The sequence below is a fragment of the Schistocerca cancellata genome, chromosome 8 (assembly GCF_023864275.1).
Source record: "Schistocerca cancellata isolate TAMUIC-IGC-003103 chromosome 8, iqSchCanc2.1, whole genome shotgun sequence".
Classification (NCBI taxonomy): Eukaryota; Metazoa; Arthropoda; class Insecta; order Orthoptera; family Acrididae; genus Schistocerca; species Schistocerca cancellata.
Genome location: NC_064633.1, coordinates 199,566,776 through 199,581,813, shown reverse-complemented (window position 1 = coordinate 199,581,813; position 15,038 = coordinate 199,566,776). Strand labels below are relative to the sequence as shown.

Here is a 15,038-nt window from a genome sequence, read left to right as displayed (position 1 = left end):
TCATCTATGGAGAACCCAAAAACGCGAAAGGGATCGAAACCAAAAAGATTCTATGCGTTACTCTGGTCGACCACAAATATGGGAACAGTGTGAATGACGGATTTGTAAGATACCTCAGCATTAAATTGTCCCAAGAGAGAAATCTTCTGTTTATTGTATGTCCATAATTGCCGAGTGACAGGTGATAGGAGTGGGGAACCCAACTGGAGATACGTCTGAGAATTAATTATAGTGGCAGCAGAACCGGCATCCACCTGCATGCGAACATCCCGACCAAGGATTTGGACAGTGAGGAATAACTTCCCTGAAAGGGAAGAAGTGCAATTGACAGACAATACAGAAGCAGAATCAGCGTCACGGTCATAAACATCATGTATGCGGTCGGATTTGCAAACGGTAGACATATGACCCTTTTTTTTGCAATTGTGACACACGGCCCAACATTGGGGACAGTCCTCCCGTGAATGTTTCGTAAAACACCACGGACATGAAGGAAGTTGCTGCAGTTTCTTAGAGGGTTGTTTATGGTTAGGCTGAGGCTGCGTGTGGGAGCATACTGCGGCCACGTTGGCCAGCGGGGACGCACCGCACGCGTCTTCAACAGCGCACAGAGGTTGTATTTCCCCAACGTCACCCCACGCCTCTATTTGCGCCCCAGCAGCGTGAGAAATTTCAAAAGACTGCGCGATGGATAGGACTTCATCAAGAGTCGGATTTGCCAACTGAAGGGCACGTTGCCGAACTTCTTTGTCGGGCACAGACTGGATAATAGCATCCCGTACCATGGAATTGGCATAGGATTCTTTGTGAACGTCAGTAACAAATGGACACTTTCGATGGAGGCCGTGAAGTTCAGCAGCCCAAGCGCGATAGGATTGATGCGGTTGTTTTTGACAATGATAAAAGGCAACACGAGAGGCTACCACATGCGTTTGCTTTTGAAAATAGACAGACAGAAGTGAGCACATTTCAGTAAAGGACAAAGACGCAGGATCTTTCAAAGGAGCCAATTGCGACAACAACCGATACATTTGAGGTGAAATCCATGAAAGGAACAGGGACTTACATGTTTGTTCGTCAGTGACATGAAATGCCAAGAAGTCCTGTCGAAGATGTTTTTCGTAATCTGACCAGTCTTCCGCCGTCTCGTCGTAAGGAGGAAAAGGAGGTATAGACAACGACAAGAAATGCCCCGCATTTGCTGTTCAATGAGACCTTGCAATAGTTGCTCGACAGTAGCCATGGAAACCTGTGGGTCAACGATGAAAAGGAAAAATCCACTACCTCGTCGCCAATTGTTATAACATCAAGTTGTATTGTATTGTATTGTATTTTTTATTGGTCCTGTTGTCTGCATAGCAGCTTATGCATAAGACATTGGACAAGTAAAGTTATAAATATACAGGCTGAAAGTCATTACAAGGCATACATATTTAAGGTTACAATAATACACTTTACATGTAAGTATTTATATAACACATTTCATAAATTTAAATATTGTTCAATGGAGTAAAAGCAGTGATGCTGTAAATATGACTTAAGAGATTTTCCAAATGTATTGGCCTCAGTGATAGCTTTTATGTTTTCAGGAAGTTTGTTATAAAGCTTAACTCCCATGTGAAAAGTACCTTTTTGGCACAGTGCTGTGCTGATTTGAGTCATATGTAAGTTTCTGTTTCGTCCGGTAAAGTGCTCATGTATATCACAGTTTTTTTGCAGTCTCCGGTCCTTGCCTATTACATTTAATTTAAAGAACAAAAGGGTTTCCATAATGTATACACACGGTAATGGAGGAATACCAGATTTCTTAAACAGGGGTTTACAAGAGTCTTCTTGCATCCAAACAAGATTCTAATGGCCCTTTTTTGTAGTTTAAAAGTGCTATTAGCTGTTTTAGAGTTTCACCAGAAGGTGACCCAATATCTAAGACGAGAATGAAAGTACGCATGATATGCATTCAATACTGTTTTCTCACTACAGCATGATTTTAATGAAGAAAGACGGTAACATGTTCTGCTCAGTTCTGCATTGAGATATTCAATATGCTTATTCCATCTGATGTTACTCTGCAGCCAAAGTCCTAAAAATTTGGTTTCAGTATTGTTACCAACTGGTTCGTCATTGATAGAGACTGATGGGATAAACATGGACATCAAAATGGAGGCAGACAGATACGAAAAAAGCCGCCTATACTGTCGCAGTAAGTAAAAACTAAATTTACATCGATATCGACAGATAAGGTATAGTCATGGCGATACATTAAAGTGTGACCCATCTTTCTGCCATACGACCAGCACCCAGCATTATGTTACTACCAGTAATGATGTAACTTCCCGGATTCTCCCGAAATCATCTGAAGATGAACCTGAAAGGGTTAGAAAACCGGTTTATGTAATAAAGCATTATTAATGAAAAAGTGAATGGTTGCAGTTGTGTATAATTTATTTACAAACATGTCGTTGTTACGAACATTGTGGAATTTTAGAGCAATGGTTTTCTTACTGTTTATTACAAGCTGATTACTCTGTGCCCAGCTGCTAAGTTGTTTCATGACTGTGTTTACTGTCTGCTGTAACTGTTCATTGTTGTCTCTTTTAGTAGAATCGTGGTGTCATCTGCAAATATGATTGTTTTGTGTGCATCAAGATTTAAGCTTAGATCATTTATGTACAGAAGAAACAGAAGGGGTCCCAATACTGATCCTTGGGGTACACCACATTTAATTTGTTTATAGTCAGATAAGTGATTAGATACGGTTTTTAGTTCAATATTTGTGTGCTTGATACACTGCCTGCATACGATTAGTCAGGAAGGAACTGATCCACTTATTGGACAGACCTCGAATACCATATCTTTCTTGCTTTGATAGCAGAATTTTATGGTCCACCATGTCAAAAGCTTTTGACAAGTCAATAAAGACTCCTATTGTTTCCTGTTTTTTGTCCATCAGGTTTAGGATGGAATTGATGCACTCATAGACAGCAGTTGTCGTTGACCTCTTGTTTCTAAATCCATGTTGCTCGTTACATAGGATGCTGTTTTTATTTATAAATTTCGTAAGTTTCCCATACATAACTTTTTCAATACTTTAGAGATGCAGGAGGAAATTGTGATGGGTCTGTAGTAACTTGAACACATATATTTCAAAACGACACATAAGTCACTGAGCAAGTTGACAAAGCAAGACATGTGAACACAGTAACATTTGAATGAGCACTGCCTCCAAGTCTAGCGGCCGCTGGCTGGCTGGCCGCTTAGGTGGCATGGCTGCTGCATGGCTGGCAGACAGCGCCGCATGTAGAGGACGTACGTAATTGCGCGGCGGCACTTTGAATGATCGGCGAGTCACAACACAAACAAGAGTACAGACAAAGTTTCACAACAGACATAATTTTATTTTATGCATGCTGGATCTCATGAACTCTACGGCTGCTCATAGTAGTTGGTCAACACACAACCAGCCACAATTACTTCTAAAATGCTGTAATTCAATGTCGTGACTGGTTTTGGGCTATCATGCACATCTTTAGATGGCTAATACTTTTAAAATGCTTACTTTCAAAGCCATGAACAGTCTTAGGCTATCATGCTCATCTTCAGATCTTATGAATTTTTTGAATGCCACAGTGATTGATTTCAAATATGTCTGCTGTTTTCACTGCAACAGCTTATACATTGTCCTGGAAAAGCATAGGGATCTGAACAAGACAAAAATAAATACAAGGGACATTAGCACGCTTTTACTATCAGAACAACATAAAAAGTGGCACTAAACATTCAAATATTCTCTTGCTGTGACGTAGCAGATGATATGCTGCTGACAAAAACATTAGTACAATCAGAAATATTAGCAATCTGAAGATTGCCAAGATGGCCCAAAACTGGTTGTGGCATTGAAGTAAAGCACTTCCAAAGTGTTTGTGACTAGTTACATTATTCACCAATGAACATAATTCTAAATGGAAGAGATTTATCATCATGGATAGAAACATAAGTTATTCTGGCCACAGAGATCTGGCCAAGAATATTGTGAATGAATTGTTCGACTACAAAATTTGAGGGAATGGTATTCAAGTGTAGGAGAACATTCATCAATAAGCACCTGTTAACTTGCCTGTGATGTACACTCTTTCAAGAATAACACACTGTGGAGAGTTCTGATGGAGCAGTTGCCAAAAGCAACATTTGAAATAATGCTGCCAAAAGATTTGGAGCCTGTATTTCAATTCTGTCTATGGGATATTTTGTAACATAGTCGCTGAGTCTGGTGCTCAACACGTGAACAGTTGGTATGAGTTTAAGTTGTTGTTATTGTAAAGTATAAGATTGTTGAGTCAATTAAAAAATTAAATTTTCATTTCCAACCATTATTTTCTGTTTAAAATTCTCTATCGTCTGTAAAATATTGACCCCATATGTTTGGCAAATCCTGCACAGGACAATATCATAAGGATTAAGGAATACAAAATTGGCAATAGAATTATTCTAAGTTACACAATAGTTTATTAGCCTTCTAAAACTATGGTTCACTCATAGAAAATGAGACGACATGAAAAAAATATCATATGGCTAGGTAGTTGCAAGAGATAAACACACACAATAAAACATACTTAGCTTTTGAACCACAGATTCAAATTATGCTTCACTTTATCACCTTACCTTCATAAATCTTGCATGTTGAATCTTAAACTCAAAAACTTACCACATAAAATATCTAATTTAATTTTCTTTTTTGTAGCTTCTCTTGTAAGGACATCCTTCAAAATTGATATGGTTGATATATTGTCAGACTTGAACTCTGCTCCTCCTTTCCTAGAACATGAAAGGAAACAGTGTTGCAGTTTACTGAAATAAATGGCCCAAAGCAAAATTTTAGCAGCATTTTGAGTTGCTTAATTTGTGATTTTTGACTGGAAACTTCCCTCAATACAGAAGATGTCTATGTAAAAACACTTGTACAATGAAGGCAAAACTCCATTTTCAGTTCAGTAGTGCATGCTTTGTCTTCAATAATGAGCAGGGTATATTAGCTTCTGTTCACTGTTCGGTCTCTCAACATCCATCCTGAAAGGGTCATTTGATGCTCAGACATGCGTCACATTGTCACTTAATGGCAACAAGGGGTGATCAGTACCTTAAATTGCCCACTGGATTAGAGAACACCAAGGTGATGTCATTTAAATGCTATCATGAGGGACAAAACACTGAAGATCTGCCTTGTAACATCTGTGAGGTGGACCAGTGTACACTGTCTATCGAGATTCTGTCAGAATCTTACTTCCCACAGTCAGTGACACAGTGTCTTAGAAAATGCTCTCAGATGCTGATAATTTCCTGACATGTTGATGTGTTTTGTGTAAAAATCAATGTAAGAATTCACCTAAATACTCTATCATTAAATAACTAACTAAACATCATTTTGGTTAAAAAGCTGACATTTATGTAATATTTCCAGTTTCACACAATCACTATTATTTCATTTGTTGGATGCCACTATTGTAATTTTTTATACTGTCTGAGTTAATGAGAAGATTAATGTGGAATGCATGTAAAGTGTGAATTGCTGAAAATGTTGAGTGAGTGAGAGAATCAAGATTGTGCAACCTTACTGCTAGTCACATTTATGGGGGAATATGATGAGTGCAAAGCAGCCAGCTTTCAGTGCTTTAGTGACATGATGTTTACTTCGTTTCTTCAAACAAGTAAAGATGCAGTAATTTTTTGCAGACTTTTTGAAATTTATTAATCTGAGTTTTTGTTAGATTGATTTTGGGATTGTGACTAGTCAAAAGTGGAGATTACCAGGTCATATGAGTAAAAATAGGAAGCCTACAATTTTATCTTACAAATTACAGAAGAGATGTGCATCTTCATATTCTTGTGATGCAATGACTGATCCATTAAAATATTGGGCATTCAACAGCAGCAACCCTATTTTTTTTCTGATATTTTAGCTGTATACCTTTCAACCGCCTTTAGGCTGAGCCGGTGCATTAAAGCTACAGCACTTGCTCTGTCCTTTTAAACACATGAACCAACCACTGTGCATGGGGCCACAGATACACAAGCACCAGAGACGTTGACTGATGGCAAAGAAGTATGCATAAATTGCATCTGTGACTATGCAATTAATCCATGCTGGGATACTGATGAATCATTGTGAGCCGCACTATAATGACTTATAGAGTTTATTAAAAGAAAAGCAAGATTCCATGATTTTTCCAGGCTGATACCATTATCATTATTGTTTAAATTCTTCACTAAATGAATTTCAACTGTTTCTTTCAAAAAGATGAAGTCAACACCACAATTTTGACATTTTCATATTGAGAAACAAGTGCTAGTGCCATGTGCTGCCACAGCCGATTTATTGAGCTGCAAGAGGTGTTGTAACTACCGTGTTTCATGCATCTTTCATGGACTGTACAAGTTGCCTGCCTGACGTACAAAAAGCCACACTTGCAGGGATCTTGTACACCACCACATTGCAGAGCATCAAGTCATCTTTTACAGAATCCAAAAGTGCTGATTTTTTTCAGTGGAGGGTGATAAAACACTTTAAGTTTGTTTCTGGTGACAGTCTGTCCTAAATTGGATGACATACTTCCTACATATGGCAGAACTGTGGATTTAAATCCTTCTCTGTCTTCTTTCAAGAATGTCTAAATTAGTTACATTCATTGTGCCTTGTGTATCTGTTGTGGAAAACATTCATTTGCTTCAAAAACTCCCTTTAAAAGCTAATCTTGAAGACTACTCCCTTCACCAATGCTATGTGCTCTAAGAACCACAGTTTCAAGAACATTTATCATCTGAGAAGGATATTTGTATGTAACTGTTAAGTCCATATGAGGAGTCACCTTTCAATAAACTGTGTATCCTAAAGTACAATCATCTTTGTGATGAACCAGAACTTCCAAAAATAAATGGCATCCCTCTTTTCAAATTTCCACTGTAAACTAAATTTTTAAATGGATGGTATTCAGATGGTTTAATAATTCTCATAATATAACCTCACCATGGTGCCATACTACAAACACATTGTCACCGTATCTCCAAAATACTGAGGTTTTCAAACTAGCAACACCTTTCCTCAAAGTCCTCCATGAACAATGTGACCACCAAGGGTAACAAGATACTATCTACGGCTACAATGTCAGTCTGTTTAAAAAATTTTTTGTTAAATAAAAAGTTGCTGTCATATCATTTTTAAACAAAGTTAAACAAAAAACTCTTTATCAAACCATTTGCCAATAACAGATAAGGATACTAAAAAAGGTACCTCGGTGAATGACACCATGTCAAAGCTGATTAATGAATCAAAACTATTCAGTCACGGTGATTTGAGTTTACCAATGGAGTCCACAGAATTGCCATGTTATGAGCGAATTTTCTCACAAGAGGTCTTATGTCAACACTAAGTGTTTGGCACAGTTGTAATTTGCAGAGCCAGAGTTAAACACCACTGCTCCCATGATAACAGCTTAATTAGGAATTTTAGGGTAGTCCATAATGCTTTGGAGAATTGCACCACTTGGTTTTCAATCTTCACACAGCCAAAACTTCATTGGGAAACTTAAATCACTGATTCTGAACAGTTCTGATTGAAAGAGGCTAAGATGGCATCAAGTGAAGTTGTATGTGATGATAAAGTGAACAAAAGTTACAGTGAAGTGGTGAAAAAGTGACCTTGTAGTGATTGCAACGGAGAAATTACGAAGTTAAAAGAGTGCATATTAGGTCTACAGTTCACAATGGATACATTAAGACATGAAATTTCCCGCCTAACAAATGAAAATTCTGTGCTGCAAAAGCCACAGACAACGCGTGTTCCTGTATCTCAGGCAAGTAAACCTAAATTGCAAGACTGGAAACAAGTAAGTGCTGAAAAATCAAAAAACTGTATCAACTGTAGCAAGTGAACAAAATATTGTTGATAAAAATAGGTATAGTGTACTCTCAGCAAGTGCTCACAGTAAATCTACAGAACTTGATAAAGAACATAGTAAATGCAAACTTGAAAGAAACACTGTGAAAAATACGAAAGTAAGATACAATACGAGATCCTCAGTTAAAAATTGTAAGGAACCTTTGAAAATTGGTGAAACGAAGTGTAATGAACTCCCAAAAACAAACGGAATAATGTCAATTAATAATGAAAATGGATACAGTTCACAGTGTGAACATAAATATTGCAATTAAGTTAGTGACTCCTGCAACGAACTGTATAATTCTTGTAGTATGAAACAAACTCTGAAGTGCAATGTGCTTTAACTCTCAGATAGTCATGGAAGAAATCTTGCAGAAATCCTAAATGAGACGAGCAATCATCTCAAAGTGAGTAGTGTTGTGAAACCCGGTGCGAAAACAAAAAACGTTATAGAAGACGCCAACCTAAAAGGAAAAATGCTGCGTAGCAACGACTTTATATTTTGTGTAAGTGGTGCAAATGACGTGGGAAGAAATGAAGCTGATATCTGCATTGAAGCCCTGAAGAACTTCCTTGAAGAAAATAAGCAGAAAAATACAATGGTCGCTACTGTTCCGCATCGGCACGATCTGATCTACAACTCGTGCATAAACGAGGAAATACGAAAAACGAATATTAGAATTAAGGCACTATGTTCAAACTATGGAAATTGTTCTATTCTAGATTAGGAAAGTTGGATAGGTCAACACACATCCCATGGATTGCACATAAATTATGCAGGTAAACGCTATTTGTGTGAAAAATTAAATTTAATCATAAAAGAAAGAATCGAACTGAAAAACATAATATATAAAAACAGTTTGTTCACAACTGAAAGAAGTCGGACAGAAACTTTTTTAGACTAACTCAGCCTTCACCCTACATACATGAAGGCGAAGTACTTGACAACATCGCAAATCACAGTAGAATCAAAATAATACCGCAAAAGTCCAATATATTACCAATAAAATTGAAAAAATTGACGAATTTCTAAGTGTAGTAGCCCTCATATTTATCTTGTAAATGCACTAGGGTGCAAAACTGAAGAATTATGCAGCATTAATTTAAGTAATTATAAAATTGTCAGTGTCTATTGTGTGGGAACAACATAAAGGTGGTGGTGCTGGTATGTATGTCAAAAATAATGTCCAGTGCGAAAAAATTGATTGGATGGATAAACTTGCATGTGAGATGGTCTTTGAAATAGCTGCCATAAGAATAAAGCTCAGATATAGCAGTTTAATAATAGCTAGCCTGTACAGATCCCCTAACAGTAACATGGAAGAATTCTTTTGCCATTTAGAGGAACTTACTGATAAACTCTCACCTCATAAAAAACAGACTATAATAGTAGGGGATGTGAACATTGACTCCTTAACTAATAGTGTAAGTTACCTTAGATATATTGATATTTTACAGTCCTATAATTACAACCACGTGAATTCAACACCAACAAGAATTACAGGTGACTCTCAGACATGTATTGACCATGTTATTACAAACTTAAGTAAGGAGGACCTTGTAGTTGGAATTGTTGAGAACCACATTTTGGATCATAGTGCATTAGTCCTAGAGCTTCACACTGACAAAGAAATAGTATCTCATAAGGAACAATTTACTTATAAAAGAAAGCTTGACTGTCATGCATTAAAGGAAAAACTGGCACACATAAACTGATATCAGATACGCCTATATGCAACAGAAGACATTAATTAAAAGTGAGAAATATTTTATACAACATTAACCCATTGTCTAAATCAACTATGCCCAAGGGTCAAAATACTAAAGAAAACTGACAGTTCCAGGAATCTTAAACTCCCCCCCCCCCTAATGTGATGAAATTAAAGAATGACATGAATGATCTATATATTCTTTTTAAAGACACCAAACTGCAGTACTTGCAGTCAAAATACAAAGCCTGTAGAAAAACCTATAGGGAAGCACTTGAGACATTAAAGGCACAGAAGTATGCAGAACAGATGAGTCAATCCTGCAATGTCAGCAAAACAGCGTGGAATATAGTAAAGAAGGAAAGTGGGAGGAATGACAAGGCATTGTGTAACAACATAATAATAAGGGGCAATGAAAAACTGGTTAGTGACCCAAAAGAAGTATGCAAGAGATTCATAGATAAATTTAGTAAGATGAGTAAGGAAGTACATCCAGTGTCTGGGATGACATCTCAGCCAAATACAGTAATGAGTTAATAAAGCCACTGCAACATCTAGTAAACAGGTCTTTCAGACAGGGGTCATTTCCTGACTTGTTAAAAGTCACTGAAATAAGACCAGTGCATAAAAAGGGAAAACCTACTGATGTACAAAATTATAGGCCTATTTCATTGACATCAGAACTTAGTAAGTTGTTGGAAAGGCTATTTCTTGATCAAATGGAATCATTTTTCTCTAAGTACAATATATTAAAAAGTTCTCAACACGGTTTCAGGAAGGGCAAGTCTACAATAACAGCCATAGCCACATTTATTCAAGCAGTATTGAATGAACTTGATGATGGAAACAAAGTTATTGGCACCTTTCTAGACCTATCTAAGGCTTTTGATACTGTAAATCACTCCATTCTTCTACATAAATTAGAAACTTATGGGGTCAGAGGAGTGGCATTAGATTTGTTAAGATCATACCTTGCTGACAGAAGACAATGTGTTAAGTTGTATCATACAACTGGGGGACTTATACAAACAGTAAAATCATCTTACAAAATTCTTACTGTGGAGTCCCTCAGGGAAGTATTATTGGGCCTTTTCTGTTCATTTTGTACATCAATGATATAATAATTCCAAAAAATGCAGACCTTGTGAATTATGCTGACGTCACCTCCTTCATAAGCTGGAGCCCTACAAAACAGCTAGCAGTGCAAAGTATCAAGAACACTAGCCTCATCACAGAATATATGAATAAAAATAAATTGGCATTAAATAAGGAAAAGACAATTCTAATGGAATTTATGCTAAATTGCAAATCAAGACAAGTGGATACTGAGCCAGAGTTATCAACTGAAACAATTGATAAACATAAATTCCTGGGTATTATAGTTGATGAACATCTTATATGGGAGGAGCACATCAGCTACATGTGTAAAAAAATCTCGTGTAATACCTACTTGCTAAAACGCCTTTCTAGCATAATAGCACCACCAGTCTTGAGACAAATCTATTTTGGTATTATACACTCCCACCTACAATACGGCATTGAGATTTGGGGTGGGGCACCAACGGTATACATGGATAGGGCTTTTGGAGCCCAGAAGAGAGCAATTAGGATAATAGCGAATATTAGTAAGCGTCAATCCTGTAGAGAATACTTCATTAAGTATAATATACTAACAGTGTATTCATTATACGTTCTAAGCACTATACTGTTTGTAAAAGAAAATATGGAGCACAGTATAATAAATAGTGATATCCATAGTTTAATACAAGGAAGAAAAAGGATTACCACATAAAATTCAGAAATAAAAAAGCAGCCGATCATAATCCATTTTCTGCTGGAAGATTTTTTTACAACAGACTGCCAAATACCATAAAAATGTTAAAAGGAAACATATTTAAAATAAAATTAAAGCAGCTGTTAGTTGCTAAATGTTTGTACTCCATCAAGGATTTTTAATGCTTTACGTACTTTATTTCTACTACTAAACTATTATTATTGTTCATGTATGTACTGACTGACTATGACCATGACTGTAAAAGTTATTATGGACAAATAAACCATTGTTATTATTATTATTATTATTATTATTATTAGTCAGCTTTAATGTGCTTTCCTTATTCACCAAGGTTACCCTTTTAGAATCTTTATCTATTACTGACAAAAATATTATTAAAGAGACTTCTGCTTTGTTCAAACATTTTCTTATTACTTAATAACAAACTTTTTGTACAAACTAATGATGTCACTGTGCATTACATTTGGTGGCTAGTTTGTTTATGGAGGACTGTGAAGAAAAGGCAATCAAATCTGCTAGTTTGAAGCCCACAATATTTTGGAGATATGATGATGAAACATTTGTAGCATGGCCCCATGGTGAGGATACTTTGCAGGAATCTTTAAACCACCTACATTCCATCCCCAACACCCCCCCCCCCCCCCAAAAAAAAAAAAGAAGAAGAAGAGAGAGAGTAGTTTATAATGTTAATCAACAGAGAGGGATGTCTGCAATTTTTAGATGTTTCAGTCTGCAGGAGGAGCTTTTACATTTAAGGGGAGTTTTTGAAGCAAATGTGTATTGTCCACAACAAATACATAAGACACTATGAATAAAAAGTAATTTGGACACAAATAAAGAGGAAGAAGACAGAAAGATTTAAATCCATGACTTTCCTATTATATGTGGAAAGCCTGACATCAAAAATAGATTGGATCATTGCCAAGTGTAAAGTCCAGGTGATTTTTTGTCATCCACTGAAAACAGCAGCACTTTTGGGTCCCATCCAAGATGGTTTGATGCTCTGCAGCATGGGGATTCTCAATATCCTCTGTAAGTGTGGCCTTTCCAACACTGGGCAGATGACTCGTATAGTCCATGAAAGACGCATGGAATACTGTAGGTACAACTGGCTCTAACAGCCCAATAAAGATTGTTACACATTAGATATTCAGCCAAAGCCTTCACCAGAAAAGAAAAACATACATGTACTCACCCACGCAAGTTTCTCACTGATTTCTCTGGCTGCCCAGGCCAGACTGAAACTGAAAAGCATCAAATGGGAGCATGGAGTAGAAAGGAGAGAAGCAGAGAAGGGGAAAAGATCAGTGAGTGCATTGGCAAATAGCAGTGCTGTGCACTATGTGGATGAAGGGATGTGAGTCGGGAGGTGGTGATAGGACAGAGGGGGCAGCAACTGTTGGGTGGAAGGTGTGGTGGCAGTAGGTTACTGTATGTTGAGGCCAGGATGATTTTATGAGTGGAGAATGCATTGTAAGGATAACTCTCATCTGCACAGCTCAGAAGAGCTAGTGATGGAGGGGAGGATCAGGTGGCTGGGATTGTGAAGCAACCATTGAAATCAAGCATGTTATCTTAGATTGCATATTGTCCAACATGGTTGTTCACTTTGCTCTTGGCCACAGTTTGGCAGTGGCCATTCATCCTAGTGGATAGCTGGTTGGTAGTCATACCAACAGAGCAATGATTGCGGCACACCTGGTACATGACATGCCTGCTTTCATTGGTCACCCGCACCCTGATGGGGTAGGATAAACCTGTGACAGGACCAGAATAGGAAGTGCTGGGTGGATGGATTGGGCTGGTCTTGCACCTGGGTGTTCCACAGGGATATGATCCTTGTGGATTGGGATTGGGAGTGGCATTGGAATGGACTAGGATGTTATGGAAGTTGGGTGGCTGTTGGAACACCACTTTAGGAGGGGTGGGAAGGATCTTGGGTACGATGTCCCTCATATCAGGGCATGATAATAGATAATCAAAACCCTGTTGAAGGATGTGGTTCAGTTGTTCCATTCCAGGGTGATAATGGGTGACAAGGAGTTGCTCCTTTGTAGCTGGTTCCTGGGGGTGGTGGGAGGTTTTGGGGCGTGTGGGGATATGGCATGGAAATCTGTTTGCAGACTAGGTCTGGAGGTAGTTCCTGTGAGAAAGCCTTTGCAAGACTGGGAAAGGTAGCTGCTATCACTGTAGATAAGCCATCCCTGGGTGCATATGCTTTATGGGAGGAATTTTTTGGTGTGGAAGGGATAGCAACTGTTTAAGTGCTGGTACTGTTGGTGGGTTATGGGTTTAATGTGGACTGAAGTGTAGATGAAGCCTTCTAAGAGAAGGAGGTCATTTGCAGGAATATAGCACACTGGGTTGAGAGGGACCACGTGAAGTGCATGCAAAAGAGTGTCTAGGTTGTGAAAGAATGAGGATAGGATGTCCTGGCCCCGAGTTCACATCTTGAAGATATCATCAATGAACTTGAACCAAATCAGGGGTTTGGGGTTCTGGGAGGCTAACAAGGTTTTCTCTAGATAACCCATAAATAGGTTGACATAGGATAGTGTCATGTAGGTGCCATGGCTGTGGTTCAGATTTGTTTGTATACTTTTCATTCATCCCTTTAAAGGAGAAGTAGTTGTATGTTAGGTAAGGCATGTGAGGAATGAGGTAGTGGGTTTGGAGTCTGAAGGACAGTGGGAGAGGAAGGGTTCAATAGTGGCAAGACCATGGGTGACAGGGATGTTGGTGTTTGGGAAAGTTGCATCAACAGTGATGAGTAGGGCTCCAGGAGGTAAAGGGGATAGTCAGTGAAGGACGTGGTTGGTATCTTTGATGTGGGAGGCTAGACTACGGGCAATAGGTTGGAGGTATTGATCAAAGATGGCTGAAATTCTTTCAATGGGAGCACAATAACGAACTATAATAGGGTGCCCAGGATTGTTGGGTTTGTGGATTTTGAGGAGCATGTAGAAGATGAGTAAGCGGGGAGTAAGCAGGGTGTGATAGGGGTGAGGAGGGACATGGATTCAGGGGAAAGATTATGGGAAGGGCCAAGGCTATATGCAGGGATTGGAGGCTATGCTAGACTTCCCGGATGGGATCACTCTTGCAGAGTTTATAGGTGAAGGAGTCAGACAACTGGCATGGCCTTCAAACAGGTTGTCGCTGCAGTTCATGACAACTGTGATGGAACCTTTGTTTTGAGTCTGTGTATAGCTGTCCTCTCTTCTGCTGATAGGTTGGTACTCCTAGGATTGGACCTAGGGAAGGATGATGAGGCCATCTTGGTTGTAAGAAATTCCTGCTAGGTGACCATAGGTTGGTTAGGTTGAAGGGGGGGATAATGGTTGGATGGTGGTATGAACTGGGAAAGTTGGGTTCAAAGGTTGAGATTAGGTTGGCTTTAGTTGGAGGAATTGGTGGCAATGAAGAGTTTCAATTGAACTGATTAGGAGAACGCCTGTAGGTCCTTGACAATTCCAACATGGTTAAATTTGGATTTATGGCTGAAAATGAAGCCTTTGGGTAGGATTGAAACTTCTGGGGACGCTGAGGATTTTGGGGAAAGGATAACAACAGTATTCAGAGATTGTTTCAGCTCTGCGGTTAG

At 38.4% G+C, this 15,038-nt stretch overlaps 1 protein-coding gene across 2 annotated transcripts in view; it reads right to left on the bottom strand.

Moving 5' to 3' along the window:
- LOC126094940 (Bardet-Biedl syndrome 7 protein homolog) overlaps nucleotides 1-15,038 on the bottom strand; it is a 169,288-nt gene that overhangs the window by 18,973 nt on the left and 135,277 nt on the right. For both annotated transcript variants that reach the window (XM_049909588.1, XM_049909589.1), the window contains one exon: nucleotides 4,703-4,812. In XM_049909588.1, coding sequence (XP_049765545.1) covers nucleotides 4,703-4,812 — 110 coding nt within the window. The remainder of the gene's footprint in view (nucleotides 1-4,702; nucleotides 4,813-15,038) is intronic.